Source organism: Labrus bergylta, chromosome 16, assembly GCF_963930695.1.
Source record: "Labrus bergylta chromosome 16, fLabBer1.1, whole genome shotgun sequence".
NCBI classification, from domain to species: Eukaryota; Metazoa; Chordata; class Actinopteri; order Labriformes; family Labridae; genus Labrus; species Labrus bergylta.
Window position 1 is genome coordinate 15,274,015 of NC_089210.1, and position 17,869 is coordinate 15,291,883.

General features: G+C 46.2%; 2 protein-coding genes across 2 annotated transcripts; both read left to right on the plus strand.

The window, feature by feature from the left end:
• Positions 1-31: 31 nt before the first annotated feature.
• snrnp70 (small nuclear ribonucleoprotein 70 (U1)) lies at positions 32-7,888 on the plus strand. The gene is made up of 11 exons (XM_065964730.1): positions 32-247; positions 593-746; positions 843-905; positions 1,685-1,739; positions 1,818-1,882; positions 1,966-2,028; positions 2,352-2,433; positions 6,073-6,174; positions 6,425-6,524; positions 6,599-6,780; positions 6,839-7,888. Exons 2-11 carry the CDS (start codon positions 600-602, stop codon positions 7,405-7,407), a joined length of 1,428 nt encoding a protein of 475 aa, XP_065820802.1. The 5' UTR covers positions 32-247; positions 593-599; the 3' UTR covers positions 7,408-7,888.
• A 1,548-nt stretch (positions 7,889-9,436) lies between these two features.
• lin7b (lin-7 homolog B (C. elegans)) lies at positions 9,437-13,748 on the plus strand. Its single transcript, XM_020658085.2, has 6 exons — positions 9,437-9,739; positions 10,853-10,971; positions 11,262-11,333; positions 11,871-12,080; positions 12,257-12,420; positions 12,735-13,748. Exons 1-6 carry the CDS (start codon positions 9,664-9,666, stop codon positions 12,754-12,756), a joined length of 663 nt encoding a protein of 220 aa, XP_020513741.1. The 5' UTR covers positions 9,437-9,663; the 3' UTR covers positions 12,757-13,748.
• Positions 13,749-17,869: the final 4,121 nt, after the last annotated feature.

Below are 17,869 nucleotides of genomic sequence, written 5' to 3' on the forward strand. Positions count from 1 at the left end.
AACAGTTGTTTTCGTCAGTAGTCTTCGGTTTACGGCAGCCCGCCATTTTATTCCGTGCTGACGGTAACATTAAGCTAGCAACTCGCGCACAGTCAGGTATTATTGTGAGCACGCGCTGGGCCGGTGTTTCACCTGGAGATTGAAAAGTAAACGTCTAAGAGAATCGTTCCCGGAGACCTGCAGACACAGCCCGGTCCTTCCCCCGGTCCATGGTCTAACTTTGTGTCACCGCAGCGGAGGAGAGAAGGTAAGAACCCCGGAGTGTCCACGTTAGCTTTGTGTTAGCATGTTAGCATGTTAGCGGGAAGGCCAATAAAGAAGGCTCGACTGAATTATTTCTAACGTTGATTAAACGATTACCTGAGTTAAATAATAACCCAACCAACAACCGTCATCATCATTCGTGTATGTTTGATTTACAAACGCTTCGTAATTAATTTACTTTTGGTTTGTACGTGAATTTCCTTGTTGAAGTCTGCATATGAAGCTAACTTGGCGTGCTAGCTTCCGGCCTCAATGTTGGCCTGTAGCGGACTGATAATCTCACCTTCTCGGGCTGTATTAATTTAGTACTTTGTTGTTGTATGTATAGGTGAAAGATGACGCAGTTTCTACCCCCGAACTTGTTGGCATTATTTGCCCCTCGGGACCCCATCCCCTTCCTGCCCCAGCTGGAGAAGCTGCCCCACGAGAAGCACCACAACCAGCCGTACAGCGGCATCGCTCCGTTCATCCGGCACTTCGAGGTGGAGCTCTCTTCTGCACTCACGTTCATGTGTCGTGTTTATGTAAAGTTTGTAATCACTTCTCGTGTGCTGACTCTCCGTCCTCTCTGTGATTAGGACCCCAGAGATGCACCCCCTCCCACCCGAGCTGAGACCCGAGATGAGCGGCTGGAGAGGAAGGTGAGAGACGGTGGTGTGTGTGTGTGTGTGAGCATTATTCTGTATTCCTTGGACAGATGTTGTAGTTCATCTTTAGTTTTTCTCACGTTTGATCCACTAACTATTTAAACACTTAAAGCATCAGGGCCTCTTATTGAGAGCTGTCCTTATTTGTCCAAACATGCAGCTACACCAGACCGGAAAAAGGGTCTGAGCTTAAAAATGGGATAGGGCTCTTCTATAAAAAAAAATGAAGTTTTATGGTATCTGTGATTGGCACAGAATCCGCTGAGGACAGGCTGATCACTGATCAAGGCTAGACAGGCAAAAAAAAAACCTGGCTTGTTAATCGGTGCATCTCTACTTAAAGAGAGAGTATGTAAATTTCACCACTAGGGGGCTCTCAATCAACACAATAAGAAAATATGATGTCGAGGCTGGCGAGGAATCATGGAAGTGATTCTCTCTGCTACTCCGACCACCAATGAAAACGAACTCCAAGTTGACCGTAGTCTAGGCGGCCGGGCGAAACCGACCTGAGGAAGAGAATATGTTTACAGACGAGCTGATGTATCAGAGTATAATCTACATGATGTTTTTATCTCAGCAGCAGAAACAGCACGGCAGCTTTCAGCAGCAGCTCACACTGCCTTCGATGAAACATCTGATGTTTCCACGGCAACGATAGACTGCATAACTGCGATGTGTTCTTGCTGATGTTATGGGGTTTAAAACAAACCCTCTGACATGCCGCATTGTGAGTGAAAACCTAACCTCTAACTCATGTTTTCGTTCCGCAGAGACGAGAGAAGATTGAAAGGAGACAAACTGTGGTGGAGACAGAACTGAAGCTCTGTAAGTTCTCACAGTCACAAACACTACAAGCTGTTTGTCTTTGCTGAAACTCATCCTGTCATGTTCTCTTTACACCAGGGGACCCCCATAATGACCCCAACGCTCAAGGGGATGCCTTCAAGACCCTGTTTGTTGCTCGAGTGGTAAGTATGTTAAAGCCACTCGTTTTGATGTGACTAAATCATCCGATCTGTCGATGGCTAACAGAAGTGTGTCTCTGCTTCAGAACTACGATACGACAGAGTCCAAGCTTCGCCGTGAGTTTGAGGTCTATGGTCCCATCAAACGGGTACGTAACGCCACCTTTAATCTTTTTATCCAGACCAGTAAACATATTTTATAAAACATGGTGCAGGTGATGCATCCCTCCCAGACTACACCTTTGAATCCAATCAGATTTCACCTTGAGTCAGTGAACACAACACGCTGTTCTCTAACTTTAAACCTGAGTCAGTGAACACAACACGCTGCTCTCTAACTTTAAACCCGAGTCAGTGAACACAACACTATACAAACATGTAGGTTATTTAACAGGATTGAACATTGAAACAGACACTATCGTCTGAAACAGTCGGTGAGGAACATTATTTTAAGAGTGTCTCTTGATTTCAGATTTACATCGTGTACAACAAGAGGACGGGAAAACCTCGTGGCTACGCCTTCATCGAGTACGAGCACGAGCGGGACATGCACTGTGAGTACATCGGATATCATTCTCCATCTTTTCTATATGTGACGTTCATAAAGACATTTAGACCCCCTCCTTAATTCTTCATAAATATGGATGTAAGTCTACTTAAAAGGGGGGAGGGTCTTCCTCTAACACCTGGGAAGGTGAAGCTTTAATGTTTGTTTTACAGTCTGGTGGTTGTGTGATGTGTCGTCAGTTGACTAATAGTCTGGATGAGGAGGGCGACTGCTTCATTCAGTGGGGCATGATGGGAAAATGGGAGGAGCCAGAGGTAGCCGTGTGTCTCTGATGCTGAACATGTTTGCCTGTCAAAGGGCACATTGTGTTTTAACTGTTAGGCGTGTAGCTCTGTGAGGGAGCAGCTCTCCTGGTGGACTCTGATGGTAAGCACAAGGTCATCACTCAGCGACCAATCACATGTCCAGGACTGTTGTATGATTAGCTTCTGTCTGTCAGTTTTTATTGGTGGTCTTCAACCCTGGTCATGCTGAGATTAGCGTAGCGTCACCACAGTAGCTGGTAGAGATTAAAGGGGTGGTGATGCCTCAGAAAAAAAGCTCTGAATGGCGCCGTCTAACACACAGACGCCATATGAGTACGATCAGCTGTTCAGACCAGTTGCTGAATCATCATGTAGTGTCAGAGTGGGAGGACTGAGGGGGGACGTGGGGGTAAACACTATATTAACTGTGTGTTGTTCTCATTGCCACTGCAGCCGCCAATCTGTGATGGCTATTGGCCAGAGCTGGCTGGCAGATGATGATGGTTATGATACATCTACACCCTACTACCACAGCTCAGTATATGGTTGGTATAATGGGTTTGTATGATGGGTAAGATTTCTTTCCACCCTCCATCTCCTACATAGGGCACAGAGCTGCGTTCAATGGATGAAGCATCTTTAAATGAAGCTCTGTAGAGCTCTTACTAAAACTGACGTTAGGCTTTGACCATTGAACGCACCCTGACAGTATGAAATATCACCCCATGATTCTGCCCTTCATGTTAAAGCCTTCTCTGTTTACTGAGGGCGGGCACGCCCGAAAAGTCATCGGGAGAATTAACGTTAAAACGAGTTGAAGTACAGAGTTAAACTTTCTCTAAGTGGGGGGGGGGGGGGATCGAGTCAAGGATCTCTTGGAGGGACGAAGTAATGGTCCATCGTAACGCACGAGCAAAGGTGGAGTCGTGGTGGCGCTGGTGGTTAGTGCGCGGCCCCATGTTTGGAGTATGTGGTCCTCCAAGCGGGCGGCCCAGGTTTGAATTCGACCTGTGGCTCCTTTCCAGCATGTCATTCCTCTCTCTCTCTGATTTCCTGTTCTATCTGTCCTATCTCTACATTAAAGACACAAAATGCCAAAAAATAAATCTTAAAAAAGTCGGTGGAGTCTGTGAGGCCAAACATGGAAATACACTTCCCTTGATTTATGAACGGAGGCGTGATGTGGAGATGAAGCACCGTTTCTTGTGTATGTGAAGCTCACGCTGTGCGTTCACACGCCTCTGATTCTGTGAAACCACACACAGTCTGTTAGTGCAGCGGCGTGACGACGGTGCGACAACGTGAAGGCGCTGTTGCAGGATCTCATGAGTGGAGCGCGGCATGCCATTAAGGTTGACCGCATCAGACAACCTTTTTCTGCTAGCATTGTGCTAGCAGGCTCGTTAGCTTTAGCTCATAGAACTGAGCTGATGCAGCATGCTCACGGGCAGAGAAACTCGCGTACCTAAACTTTGTAAAGCGTTTCGTTCAGCGATGGCTGTCAGGATGTTAAGCTAACGTGAATATGTTATCAAATCTCCTAGCTTTAATATTTATGTCGCAACGTAAGAGAATACCTGACAATGAAGCGTGAGTCGGCTTTGACAGAAAAGGTGGATGAGGGTGTTGTTGGTAATCGACGGGATATTCATACATGATTTATTCCTACATAACCACAGATAGAGACGTGTTAATGTACAGACACAGACCATCACACCAAGATTCTTTATCTCCAGCTGCTCACAGTTGTGATGATCAAAGCTCCTGTTAGAGAAGGAAACCCTGATGTTTTTGTAGTTTGTGATTCCCTCTTCAGTCGGTAAGTTCTGGTGGGGGTTTGGTAAGGCCCTGTCAGTGATTGGACGATGTCGTCCTCAGAGAGAACAGGAAGTGGAGGGGTTGCGGTAAGGCCCCTGATAGAGGTGTGCTGACACCTTGTGTATGCTGATGCTGAGGGACTTTGGTAAGGTTGGATAGAGACTTCCTGTGAGTAGAGATTCAGCTGTTCAGACTATTGGGGGGAGTTTGGTAAGCCCCTCAGACTGTAGGAGGATCTGGTAAAATCCTCAGACTTACACGAGGCTGTGGTAAGACCCTCAGACTGGGTTTGGGTAAGGCCCTCATCGTGGACTGAAAGCTTTTACGTTCATCATCACTTCAGACCTGTGAGCCGCCTGGATCTCAGAGTCCTCCATCATGGATCAGAGCTTTGTGGTTTACCCGGATGAGGTGTGAGACGGTCTGAATGTACACAAGAAGCATCTACAGAAGTATTTGAACTGCAGAACTAAAGAACTGTCCCTTTAGCTCCTTTGGAATAACGAGCACACTTGGATTCCTTTAGACTTCAGGGTCGGGGGCTTACCATCACCGCTCAATGACTGACCCCCCCCCCCCCCATGTCCCAAACAGCTAAGTGACAACATGCAGATTCAAACACTGCCACCTACAAGTAAGAGGCATAGCTCGTGGTATGAGTCTTTATGTTGCAGTGTTTCCCCTACCATTATATTAGGGGGGTGGCCTGCCCCCCCTTGAAGGTCAAGTTACTAAAAAAGATATATATATTCTTTTTTTTCTTTTTTTTTAAGATTCATTTTTAGGCTTTTTGTGCCTTTTTTATTGTAGAGATAGGATAGTGGATAGAGTCAGAAATCAGGGAAAGAAGTCATTTAAGGATACCTTTCTGATAGAACAGGACAGCTGTCATTAAAAGTAACACATGAACACCAAGATTCCTTTAAGTGTTTGTGTCCCCCCTCCCAACAAAAAAAAAGCTGTAAACCTAGGGGGAAACACTGTTGTTTTCAGATTTACTTCTCTGCTTGTTATCCGTGTTAGTAAAGTAAACAAAAGAATCCTCCTGATGTTTGATGCATCATTTATTAATCCTCAATGGATTCAGGTTTATAATCTCACATCACTGCATCATGAAGCCTGCAGCAGAAACCCGACAGCCACTCCCCCGTACTGTTAATCATTGTTCTGACTCATTAGCACATCATCAGTTTGTCAGCTGCCCCCCCCGCAGCGTCAGGTAACCTTCAGACGTGTCAAACCAGCTGTGAAAGAGTTAACATCATCAGGAGTGATCGCTCGCTCGCTCTGAACTACAGATTTAACTTGTATTAAAGTGTTAAAAGGACAGGATGAGATTATTGATGTTGTGTAACGTAGCCTGTAAATGATAAACGTGTATCAATCACTCATCGGGTGGAAGAAGTCTGCTCCCATTATCCTTCGGCTTTTACCCAGAGAGCAGCCATCTCGGCCTCGCCTGCTCCTGGTCAGTATCATGAAGTTTGTTTCCTTTGACCACATTGATGCTCTCATTCTCTGTCTCAGCTTCCTGTTTCTCCTCTCCCCTTCCTCTCCTCCAGCCGCCTACAAACACGCCGACGGGAAGAAGATCGACGGCAGGAGGGTGCTGGTGGACGTGGAGCGAGGACGCACCGTGAAGGGATGGCATCCCCGCAGGCTAGGTCAGCTGATGCTTTTATTAATCCCAGAGGGAAATTTGATTGTTACAGTTGTTCCAAAATATACAATATAGCAGTAGAAATATAAAAGTAGGAATCAAATAGAGTAGGAATGTAAGATATCAATAATTCACATCTGTACGCTGAACAGACGTTTCATAGCACATGATTGAACACAGTGAGAACAGAATCAGACGTTAGGAACATGAACAGCTTCAGAGGATTCAGATTCTCCTGCTGTGTTTGTTGTTAGGCGGCGGTTTGGGAGGCACCAGGAGAGGCGGAGCTGATGTCAACATCAAACACTCCGGCCGAGACGATGCCTCACGTTACGACGATCGACCTATTGGAGGGTGAGTTCTCTGACAGGAACACCTGACCTCCATTATTAAAAAGTACTGCTGTGTTTAACTGTGACCTCCTGCAGTGATCGAGAACGAGGAGAACGACCAGAACGACCAGAGCGAGGAGAGCGAAGGGAGCGCAGCAGGGAGCGTGACCGGGACAAGGACAGAGAGCGCCGGAGGTCCCGGTCCAGAGAACGCCGCCGACGCACTCGCTCCAGGGAGAGGGAGAGAGTGGCTCCAGGAGCAGAGGAAGCTGGGGGTGGTGGGGGTGGTGGTGGTGGTGGTGGTGGCGGCGGCGGGGGGCGGCGGCGGTGGTGGTAGCAGGCGCAGAGAGCGAGAGAGGGAGCGGGGGGGCGCTGCAGGAGGAGACAGCAGGAGCAGGGAGAGGAGTCGAGAACGGAAGAGGAGGAGCAGGAGCAGAGATCGTAAGAGAGACAGAGAGAGAGGGAAGGGAGTGGACGGGGAGGAGTTGGGGGGGGGAGAGGGGCCTCCTGAGGCGGGGGAGAGGATGCTGGAGGAGAATGAAGGGGAGGTGGGCGAGGGAACGGAGGAGCGCAGGGACCGGGACAGGGAGCGGGACCGCCGACGCAGCCACAGGGACAGAGAGCGCCGCAGGGGAGACCGGGACAGAGACCGGGAGCACAAGAGAGAGAGGGGGGGAGAGAGAGAGAAGGGCGAGCGTAGGGAGGAGCGACACGGCGCCCTGCGAGACGACATGGGCCCTCAGGATGACGGTGGCACGGAGGATGAGGGCGGGGCACCTCCCAACATGGAGGAGTACAGTGAGGACGGTATGATGATGGGGGAGCAGGAGGAGGCGCCATCGGCTGACGGATACGGCTCTGGGGAGAACGGCTACAAGGTGGAGGCGACGGGAGATGAGTACTGAGACCCCCCTTCACAAATAAGTTCATTCACACTGATACATTCATACTGATACTGAGACCCCCCCCCTCACAAATAAGTTCATTCATACTGATACTGAGACCCCCCTCCCCCTCACTGATAGGATCATTCACACTGATGAAGACCTCCCCTCACAGGAAGGTGTATTGATACTGAGCCCCCCCCCCACAGATAGGTTCATTCATACTGTTGATTAGGGGGGGTATTTTTTAAAGTTCACTGCTCCCAGCTGATTGGATCATGTCCACTCGGCGTTCTCAGATCGGTGATGATGTCGTCTTATTTTCCTCTCGGCTCGTGATGAAATGTAAACACGCGCTCGCTCGATCTTAGATTTTGAGACTCATGAAGCCGTTGACGTGTTTCTGCTCTCTGTTCGTGAAATAGAAGGAACGTGTTGTGATCGTGACCATGAGGCTGTTCTGTTTATTCATTCTGGAATAAATTCTTTTTTTTTAATTATTCATTTTGTTTCTGTGTTTTTATTACGCACCATTCGCACACTGCAGTCCACCACCAGGGGGCGCTCATTCTAAACAATAATAAAAGATAACGGGAGGGATTCTCTCAAATGTTTGTTGTCCGTAAAAAGAAAACGATGCTGTAAGGAGGCCGCGTCAGACTGATACAGGAGGAACAGTGCAGACTGTGTCTCAGCTCTGAACCCTCACAGGACTTCTTTAGGGGGCTTGGGAATATGCTTATCCAGGATAAATGTTTTGTGGACTAAGAAGGCTTATGACCGTGTCCTGTGGGGGGTACAGCGGGAGTAAGGGTCCTGCAGCCGTTGCTTGGAACCATCGGGTTCCTGTAAATGCGAGCTATGTCACATCCTCGCGACAGTCAGACTCGTTCCTGCTGCATGTCGGCCTCCTTCAGGGTCGTTGTCCCTCATCACAGATTTTGTTAGTGATGTTCATGGACAGGATCTCGAGGAGCAGCTGGGGGTGGGGGGGAGGGGAGGGTTTTCAGTAGACCCAGAGCTCGCTGGAGGGATTAGATGTCCCGTCTGGCCTGGGAACGCTTCGAGATCCCCCAGGAGGAGGAGCTGGGGAGAGGGAAGTCTGGGTTGACATCTTGCATGTGTAAGTACGGAAGCCCTGAAGGCAAACATCACATTAAAATGTTAATCTGTTAATGCTTTTATTCTGTAATATTCAAATGTTATGAATTTTTTTGTCCATTGTGTAAGCTATTGATTGAAGGGCCAAACTGTCAATCAGCTGTCAGTGGGCGGGGCTTACTCTCCAGTTTGAGCTGTGCAAAATAAATGTATGCAGAAAAAAGTGAATCACAGTTTGTCTTTATATTTCATGTTCATTTACTTTTCTTTGTTAATCATGAATAAAGAATATTTAATCAAGTGTTATTGTGTTTAAATGTTAATTTATCTGATGACTTCTGCACTCAGGGGCGTGTGCTAATCATATGCATCCAAATGTTATGTACCGCCTTCTATTTTGGGATTGGTTCTAACCCGTATCACGCTAAGAAGAGAAGAGAGGATACTTTATTTTGAATCATACTGTACATAGTTCGCCCTTGTGAAACACTTTGTTTTGTGCCGTAGGCCTATACCGATAAATACGGTATGTTAATTATTATTATAATTATTAATACCACAGGTGTTTAATTCAATGTGTTTTTAATATTGTTATTTTCAAATAAAATGAAGTTCTTTAAAAAAAGTTCTTTATAAAAACAAGATCTGGTCTGCAAATCTTTTTTTTTCTAAATGTGAGTGTTGAAAAACGGGGGTCGTCTTATAATCAGGGTCGTCTTATAGTTGGACCAATACGGTATCTCCATATCTCCAAGTATTTCTGTGGAGACTTAATTCAGTGAAAAAATAAAAAAGAATTTTTTTCTGAAGTAACGAGGGAGTTATTCTGGAATAATAATCTCAGTTTTTCTTAATTATTAGAGACTGATGTCGTTCATTTAAATTTGATCTTTTAATTATTTTACGATCGGGTTTTAGTGGGGTTTTTTTTTGGCCCTCCTAGGCCTCCGTACAAGGAGCTCTTAAACGGTCGTAGAAGATGCTGAGTCTGCTCCTCAAAGCGTCACTCTCTGAATCCTACTCCTCCTGCTCCTCCTTCATCATGGACCCCGCATCATCTTTGTGAACCGCACCTCCTGCTCCTCCTTCATCATGGACCTCGCATCATCTCTGTGAACCGCACCTCCTGCTCACGCACAGTTTCCGGGGATCAGGCTGCAGGCGGAGGAGCTCACCATGATGTCCTCTTACTATCATCCCACCAAGGAGGCGGACATGGCGGCCATGACGGAGCCGCTGTGCCTGGAGAGAGGTACCGAACCACGGACCCGGTCCACCGCGGTCCGTTACATAGAAACCCGTTTTGTAGACATGCGCAGTTAGCTCCAAAACGATACAGTCGCGGGGAGAGTAATCGGTGATTCTTCATCGTGTTAATCTTGAAATTATACACCGGAGAATGTCGCAGTTAGTCGGCGTGCAGGTGTTTAAAGACTCGGCCTGTCGCGGAGCTCGAGTCTGGCCCGGTTCTCTTCCGTGCTAAACGTCCTTTAAGGGTTCAGCCAGACTGACCCGGGTTATTACTAACGTCCTCTGCAGAGTCCAGTCTAACCGACCAGGGCTATTAGACTGACCCGTGTTATTACTTACGTCCTGTGTAGACCCGGGTTAGTCCAGTCAGACCGACCCGGGTCAGTCCAGATATATTACATTATTATGATAAAAGCTATGTGAATAAAATGTGTCTTTAATGTCCTCCTGAAGTCTGGACACGCCCCTGACTGTTTGTAATTAACAACAATAGATTATTGGGTGTGTAGGACTTCTTTCTTTGTTGCCATGGTATCAAACAGGCAGCCTATCACATCAGAGCTTTAAAGTCTGGTATCATAACAAGCTGTCTGCAGACTGTACACCTGAAGGAGCTCACCTGGCTGCTCCAGGCCTCCTCCATCCTCCCTCCTCCCTCCTCCCTGCTTCTGACTGACTGACTGATGTCTTTCTCTTAATGTGGAATCACTTCAGGAATATTAGAAAGACTGGAGCAGTCAATATTTGTTATTCAATTCTGAAATGTCATTAACATCATTATAAAATAAAATAAACACAAATATTTTGATTTAATAAATATATATGTGGCGTTTATTTATTTATTATTAAATAAATGGAACTCTCTCTCTCACAGCAGGTACTCACGCCTAGAGCTGCAAAGAATAGAATCAATGATATTATATATGAACAGACATTAGCTGAATATTGTAATCAGTAATGAATCGTGTGTTTGTAATGAAAACATGTTGAACATTCAGATCTTAGAGCGGCTCACAGCGAGGAGGCTGCGCTCTTATCGAGCCCTGTTCCCGTGCAGCATCTGAGCCTGCTGTGTGTGTGTGTGTGTGTGTGTGTGTGTGTGTGTGTGTGTCAGATGTGTGCAGGGTGATTGAGCTGCTGGACCGACTGCAGCGGAGCGGCGAGCTGCCTCCTCCCAAACTGCAGGCGCTGCAGAGAGTCCTGCAGAGCAAGTTCTGTGCTGCCATCAGAGAGGTACACACACACACACACACACACACACACACATTGTTCTGAGGGTCTGTGTTAGGACGTATATGTAGAACCCTTAAAGCAGTGTGTGTCAGTTTTAGCACCCCCAGTGGACAAACTGTAAATTCACTTGACAACAGACATTAAAGGAGCAGTATGTAACTCTGACTCTGTGTGTGTGTGTGTGTGTGTGTGTGTGTGTGTGTGTGTGTGTGTGTGTGTGTGTGTGTGTGTGTGTGTGTGTGTGTGTGTGTGTGTGTGTGTGTGTGTGTGTGTGTGTACTGGACCTGCAGGTGTACGAGCAGCTTTACGACACTCTGGATATTGTTGGAGGACCAGAGGTCCGCGCTCAGGCTACAGCAAAGGTATCTCATGCAGACTAAAAACGAAACACCTCTCAGCTATGAAACAGGAGGGATGACTGTCCAGACATCGGGCTAAATCTTTATTTGGACAGTTGTAGGTATCGGGTCCAAAAGCTGTGTGGGCTCATCCTGAGCCTGGTGATGTTTATCAGGATTTCATAGAGCCTCCTTCAAGTCCAGACTTTGTGATTGTTCTGCTCTGTGACTATTCAAACATCTGCAGCCTTTAAAACGTTTTATTTCCTCCATCCCCCTCCCCTTTTTAAAACACACTCTGTGCTGGAGCTGTCGGGCTCTGACCCCTCCTCTTTTTAAAACACACTCTGTGCTGGAGCTGACGGGCTCTGACCCCTGCCCCTCCTCCTCCGTCTCTTCTCCCTCAGGATTAATGAGGCTGCTAATCCGACGTCCACCGCATCAACATGCAGATTACTGAGTTATAATTAACAGACTCAAACACACAGAGCAGAGTGCTGCTCACCTGATGATACTCTGCACAGTAACTTGACCTTTCTGATCGTCTCTCTCTCTCTCCAGGCCACAGTGGCCGCGTTTGCAGCGAGTGAAGGCCATGCCCACCCGAGGGTGGTGGAGCTGCCGAAGACGGAGGAGGGTCTGGGCTTTAACATCATGGGGGGCAAAGAGCAAAACTCCCCCATCTACATCTCTAGAGTGATCCCGGGGGGCGTGGCCGACCGCCAGGGAGGCCTGAAGAGAGGAGACCAGCTGCTGTCCGTCAACGGGGTGGTAAGAAGCTCCGCCCTCTCACACCGGGAACATGAATATCGATGTTTTCATGAAGTTAAAAGTCGACTTGATGAATAATGTTCATGAGTTTTTAAAACAGATTTGTTTCAGTTGATTTTACTGGTAACACAAATTCTGATATCTTCGACAACTCTCGTGTTTGTGCGTCCCTGCAGAGTGTGGAGGGCGAGCACCACGAGAAGGCCGTGGAGCTGCTGAAGGCGGCTCAGGGTTCGGTGAAGCTGGTGGTCCGCTACACCCCCAAAGTCCTGGAGGAGATGGAGGCTCGCTTTGAGAAGATGAGGAGCGCCCGCAGACGGCAGCAGCACACCAGCTACTCGTGAGGATTGTTTGTTTCTGTTTTCTCAGAGCGGCTGCATGATCTCTAATCAGAACTGAGGGGTCCCTCAGGGCTCATACTCACACTGAACAAAGGTTTGACTGAATAAAGCTCCTAGTTATATAACTTATGTGTCATACATACACACGTAACAGAAGTGACTGGTTTCAGCACCATGGAGAGCTCCACTCAGCCTGATTGGACAGAAATCCTTCAGAATAAATCAGTTTAATCTTTATTAAAAATGTTCAACATCTGTTTCAAAATGATCCTTTCCCATCATGCATTATGATCCTCTTTGTGTTTCTCTGCAGGTCTCTGGAGTCCAGGGGCTGATCCTCCTCCTCTTCCTTCTCCTCCTCCCCCCCTCCTCCTCCTCTTCCTCCTCCTCCTCCTCCTCCCCCCCCCCTCCTCCTCCTCCTCCTCTCTGTACCTGTAGGAGGAGAGACCGTAGACGAGAAGCAAAAACCAAAGTAGCCTACCAACATGTGTTACCTGAACTCCGTCATGAAGCCCCGCCCCCTCCTCCTGTTACCTGTTTATAGAGATTCAGAGTGAGCTGCTTGTTGTCAGACTGTGCCTGTGTGTAATAATCCTCTAACTAAAGGGCAACTTATTCTCTAAATGTGACTACAGTGTTTATATCGTCATTATCGTCAGTGGGTCACTGCAGCCCTCAGCACTGTCTGCAGGTTAATTAAACCCTCAGTACTGTCTGCAGATTAATTAAACCCTCATTATTGTCCGCAGGTTAGTTTAACCCTCAGTACTGTCTGCAGGTTAATTAACCCTCAGCACTGTCTGCAGGTTAGTTTAACCCTCAGTACTGTATGCAGGTTAGTTTAACCCTCAGTACTGTCTGCAGGTTAATTTAGCCCTCAGTACTGTCAGAATGTTATTTTAACCCTCAGTACTGTCTGCAGGTTAATTAACCCTCAGCACTGTCTGCAGGTTAATTAACCCTCAGCACTGTCCGCAGGTTAGTTTAACCCTCAGTACTGTCTGCAGGTTATTTTAAACCTCAGTACTGTCCACAGGTTAATTAACCCTCAGCACTGTCTGCAGGTTAGTTTAACCCTCAGTACTGCCTGCAGGTTAATTTAACCCTCAGCACTGTCTGCAGGTTAGTTTAACCCTCAGTGCTGTCTGCAGGATAAACCTCGGCGTGCTCCCTGCTGCTCGTCCATCATGTTCCAGCTCGAGGGCTAACCATTAGCTTCAGGAAGAATAATACTGACGTCTTCTTAGTGACATGTTTTTATTCACGTGTTTGTATTTATTGTTATTGCATATTTATTCATGAAATAAAGTCACACCGTGCAGGTTGAGCTCTGTCTTCTTTTTGCTGCAGGTCAGAGGTCACATGACAACACTTCATGGGATTTCTTTCAGTAAAGTATGTTTGACCTTTAACCTCTTGAACACTAGAAGTAAGGACCATCTGCAAAGTCCAAATGAGTCTCCTTCAAGAAGTCACTTTAACTGTATGACTTCAACACGTCACTGCAAAATATCAACAATAACAAATAATGCAGCTTAAATAAAATACTTAAAAAGTTCCTTTCCTGCTTAACAGGCGGTTTGTGATCGTCTTACCTTAAACCTCGCTTTAAATTATAAAGATATTTCTTAAAGACTCGATATATCTGTTACATCTTGTTTAACCAAAATGATGAACTTAAGGCTCAAAACATGGAGAGCGAAAAATAAAAGGATGCCACACAGATTTAAAGTTTAACCTTGAGCTTTATTGACTATAAATATTGTCTTCCAAAGTAATCAAAGTTTAATAAGAAACTAAAGGGGACTGCAGACCCAGCCCAGGAGAACTGAAGGTGGGAAGGTCGCTCTCGACTCCTCCCCCTAAAACTACCTGAGAGGTAAAGATTCACCTAAAGAAACAGAACAACTAAAAATAGGATGACAGGAGCCCGAACTAAAACTACAAAACCAGAAATCTAAACATGCCTGACTACCTCCTCACCACGCTGCTCGAGGTGTGTGTGTGCCCGAGTCTCTCCTACCTGGCTCCACTAAACCCCCCCTCCTCCTCCCTGAGCACAGATTGCACACAGGTGTGCAGCAGGTGAGGAAGGGAGAATTAAGGAGACAAGCTTTTATCTTACCATCACCATGGTAACACATAACATCCTTGATCATGTACCACACTCACCATCACCATGGTAACACATGACGTCCTGACAGCAGACGGAGGAGAGAACCAGAGGGCCGTGTTGGATTGTGAGATTTTCTCCCTCCATGACAAACTTCAGGAGCTCCGTGATGTGAACATATTAATCATGAGCCACAGCTGTCTGTTTGTGATGAGCCCGTTTGACCACTAGAGGGAGCTACAACACAGGACATCACTGAACTCTACAGCTGTAACTGTGAGTAAGAATCACCGAGCTACAGACTCAAACTGAGTTTATTAAAACAATAAATCTAAATCCACCAACAAGCTGCCCGTCGACGGAGAAGTCTGAGACCCTTCATCAACCAGAACTCAAACAGCTGAACGATTATTACCACTGATGGAGTTTGTTTGTTTTTCTTTTAGTATCATGGAGAGAAAGGAAATGTCATTTTTTACTGAATTCAGGAAAAGTTTTGAGTTATTTTATTAAAAGATATAGAAGGTGATTTTTGGGCCATTTTGCCTTTATTGTCAGGACAGTTAAATAGAGAGAGGACGATGACATGCAGCATCATATGTATTTCAAAGTGATTCTGGAGAAAGGGGGTTCAACTAGATTTTTAAATGGCCAGCTTCTGTCCTGACATACACAGTGAGAGCCAGACGTTATATATTTAAACATGCTGACACATACCTGACAGCTTTCAAGCCCGATGAAATAACAAAAATAACTATTCATATGCTTTGGAGAACAGATAGGTTTTGTGTTGTGTTTTCAAAGTAGAGACAGTAGTGATGGACCTCAGGTCAGCAGTTTGTTCCAGAGAGAAGGACCACAGTAACTAAAGGCCCCCTCTCTGGACTTTGATCTGATTCTGGGTACGGTTAAAAGACCTCCACCTAATGACCTGAGTGTCCGGGTTGGGTTGTAGTAAACAGTTCAGAAATGTACTGAGGAGCTGAACCGTTGAGAGCTCTATGGACTAATAAAAGGATTTTGAAGGTGATCCTGTACGGGGTTTCTCACAGACTAATTTCTCGGCGTCAGTTTGGGATATGAAGGATCGGATTTTTGATATGTTCTTTAAATGGTAAAATGCTGTTCTGGTAAGGTTGGAGCTGTGATTGTCAAAGCTAAGGTCAGAATCCAAAATAATGCCAAGATTTCTGGCCTGCTCACTGTGTTTTATTGATATGGATTTGAGGTGAAGATGGATGTGCTGTCTCTGATTTTTAGGACCAATGGTGAGTATTTCTGTCTTGTCTGTGTTTAGTTTGAGAAAGTTTCTGGACATCCAGGAGTTGATATCTTTAATGCAGTCTGTTAGTTTGTTTATAGGACTGAGATCCTCAGATGAGAGCGAGATGTACAGCTGTGTGTCGTCAGCGTATTAGTGGTGAGATATGTTGTGTTTCTGGATGATTGTACCGAGCGGAAGCATGTATAGATTAAAAAGTAATGGCCCAAGGACTGACCCTTGTGGGACCCCAGAGATAATTTCTTTAGATTTACAATAATAACTAATGTTCTGGGGGCCCGTGGGCCACGGTTGATGATCACCGCTTGGAGAAAGGAGAGCATTTTAGTGTTTCAGTCCACAGATGAGTGGAAGTAAAAAAACTTGTCATGCACTTTTTTCTTCTCGTCGCTGCAGAATGAATAATCAAACTGAACGATATCAGTGAGCCGCTCTGCATTCATTATTGATCAGCTGCTTCTGCAGCAGCAGACATAATTACCTTCTGTAATGTGAACCCTTCATCACATTTAAACATTTATATAGCTTATCTTTGTGTGCACCCCCACCAACCCCATCCCCCAGGCTACCTCTTTCTAATTATACCAATCAGAGCGAGCTGCAGAGTAATTCCTCTCTCTGATGACTGATGCACATTTCAGCTGCTCCCTCAGAGTGCCACTTCTGCACTGACAGCGCATGAGTAACGGCTTGTTTCTGCACTTCACGCTGCAGGTAGTCAAAAACCCTGGATCTTCGTTTGTCAATGAAGCTGACGTGAAGATACGTTTGTTAATGAAGCTCGTTGAAGTCATGAGTCAAACTGTTCATGACTGAAACAAATTTAAAAAAATATATTCAAAATATTTACGTCATCTAAAACTAAACTTTAAAGATTGTGTCTCATTTAAAATAACCACTTCTATCCTTTAAATAGCTTAAAGCAGTGTTTCCAAAAGTCGGGGTCGGGACCCCCGGGGGGTCGTTTAGGATCATTAAGTGAAATAACAGCAGCATGCAGGTTCCCCCCAGTGATGACAAAAGTCCATCCTTTCCGTCTTCTGTCTGCTCCATTTTTCAGGAAATGTGTGCTCAAACAGGCTGTTTGGAGATTTTCCCTTCATGACATCACAAAGGACAGTAGCCCCTCCCCTAGGTGGGTGACACTCCCACAGCTAGGTGTTTGTTCAGCCCTCTGAGTCTGCCTTCTGACCCTAAACAATTGGCCTTGAGTCAGGCTACGCCCCCTGATTGTTTTTGGGGGATCGGGTCTTAAATGGTCTGATGTGCAGCCAGTTGAACTTTCATTGTACAGAAAGAACCTGTATCCCAGAGTATCAAACACCTTCAGACGGTCGTCATGGTGACGCTTCCCTCTCTGCTCACTCTCTTAGGTTGCTGCAGGTATTCTCATTGTGACCTGTAACGATCTGTGGGCTGGCCGGGTCAACGGAGAAATCAGCACAGTGTTCTGTTGATTTATGACACTCATGGATCGACTCCCTCCTTACCTGACGATGACGATTCTCCTGTGTCTAAACATCTCAAGCGGTCGGGACTGACTGGGAAAGACTGATTTTAATGCCGCTGCAGCAGTTATGTGGAACAACTTTCACATTGACGGATAAGCTCCCCTCTCTGGTTTCATATGGTGTGTTTAAAGATAGAGTGACCAAATGACTTTTAAAAGGAAAGTGCAGCTCTTTTAAATGTGAAATCATTGAAATTTACGTCTTTTAGAGGTATGAGGTGTTTCAGTCTCTGTGTCTTTATTTTTAACTGTTCATATCAGTCCTGTTACTTGTGTGGCTGCAGGGCATTCCTTATAAAGAGCGCTTGGTCTCAGCAAGTCCTCTCTGCTAAAATAGAAGATCAATAATGAAGTAATAATAATCCTCCTGTAGGAGGCAGCCCAACGTGGAGTCAGACATTTATGACTCCTGGTCATTGCGGTTCTGATTCGATCAGGAGCGGTGAAACAATTGTAGTGACACACTGGATGATATTTTGAACAAGTAATCCGTTGTGATAAGCCTCGAATCAGGCCACGCCCCCCTGTTTGTTAAGAGGCCTA

What these genes read in the sequence shown, in the direction of transcription:
- snrnp70 (XM_065964730.1), top strand. Translation starts at nt 600, where the DNA reads ATGACGCAGTTTCTACCCCCGAACTTGTTGGCATTATTTGCCCCTCGG. An exon ending in CGTTCATCCGGCACTTCGAG is followed by an intron (nt 747 to 842) that starts GTGGAGCTCTCT and finishes CTCTGTGATTAG; the next exon opens with GACCCCAGAGATGCACCCCC. An exon ending in GCACGAGCGGGACATGCACT is followed by an intron (nt 2,434 to 6,072) that starts GTGAGTACATCG and finishes CCTCTCCTCCAG; the next exon opens with CCGCCTACAAACACGCCGAC.
- lin7b (XM_020658085.2), top strand. Translation starts at nt 9,664, where the DNA reads ATGATGTCCTCTTACTATCATCCCACCAAGGAGGCGGACATGGCGGCC. An exon ending in TGCTGTCCGTCAACGGGGTG is followed by an intron (nt 12,081 to 12,256) that starts GTAAGAAGCTCC and finishes GCGTCCCTGCAG; the next exon opens with AGTGTGGAGGGCGAGCACCA. An exon ending in CAGCAGCACACCAGCTACTC is followed by an intron (nt 12,421 to 12,734) that starts GTGAGGATTGTT and finishes GTTTCTCTGCAG; the next exon opens with GTCTCTGGAGTCCAGGGGCT.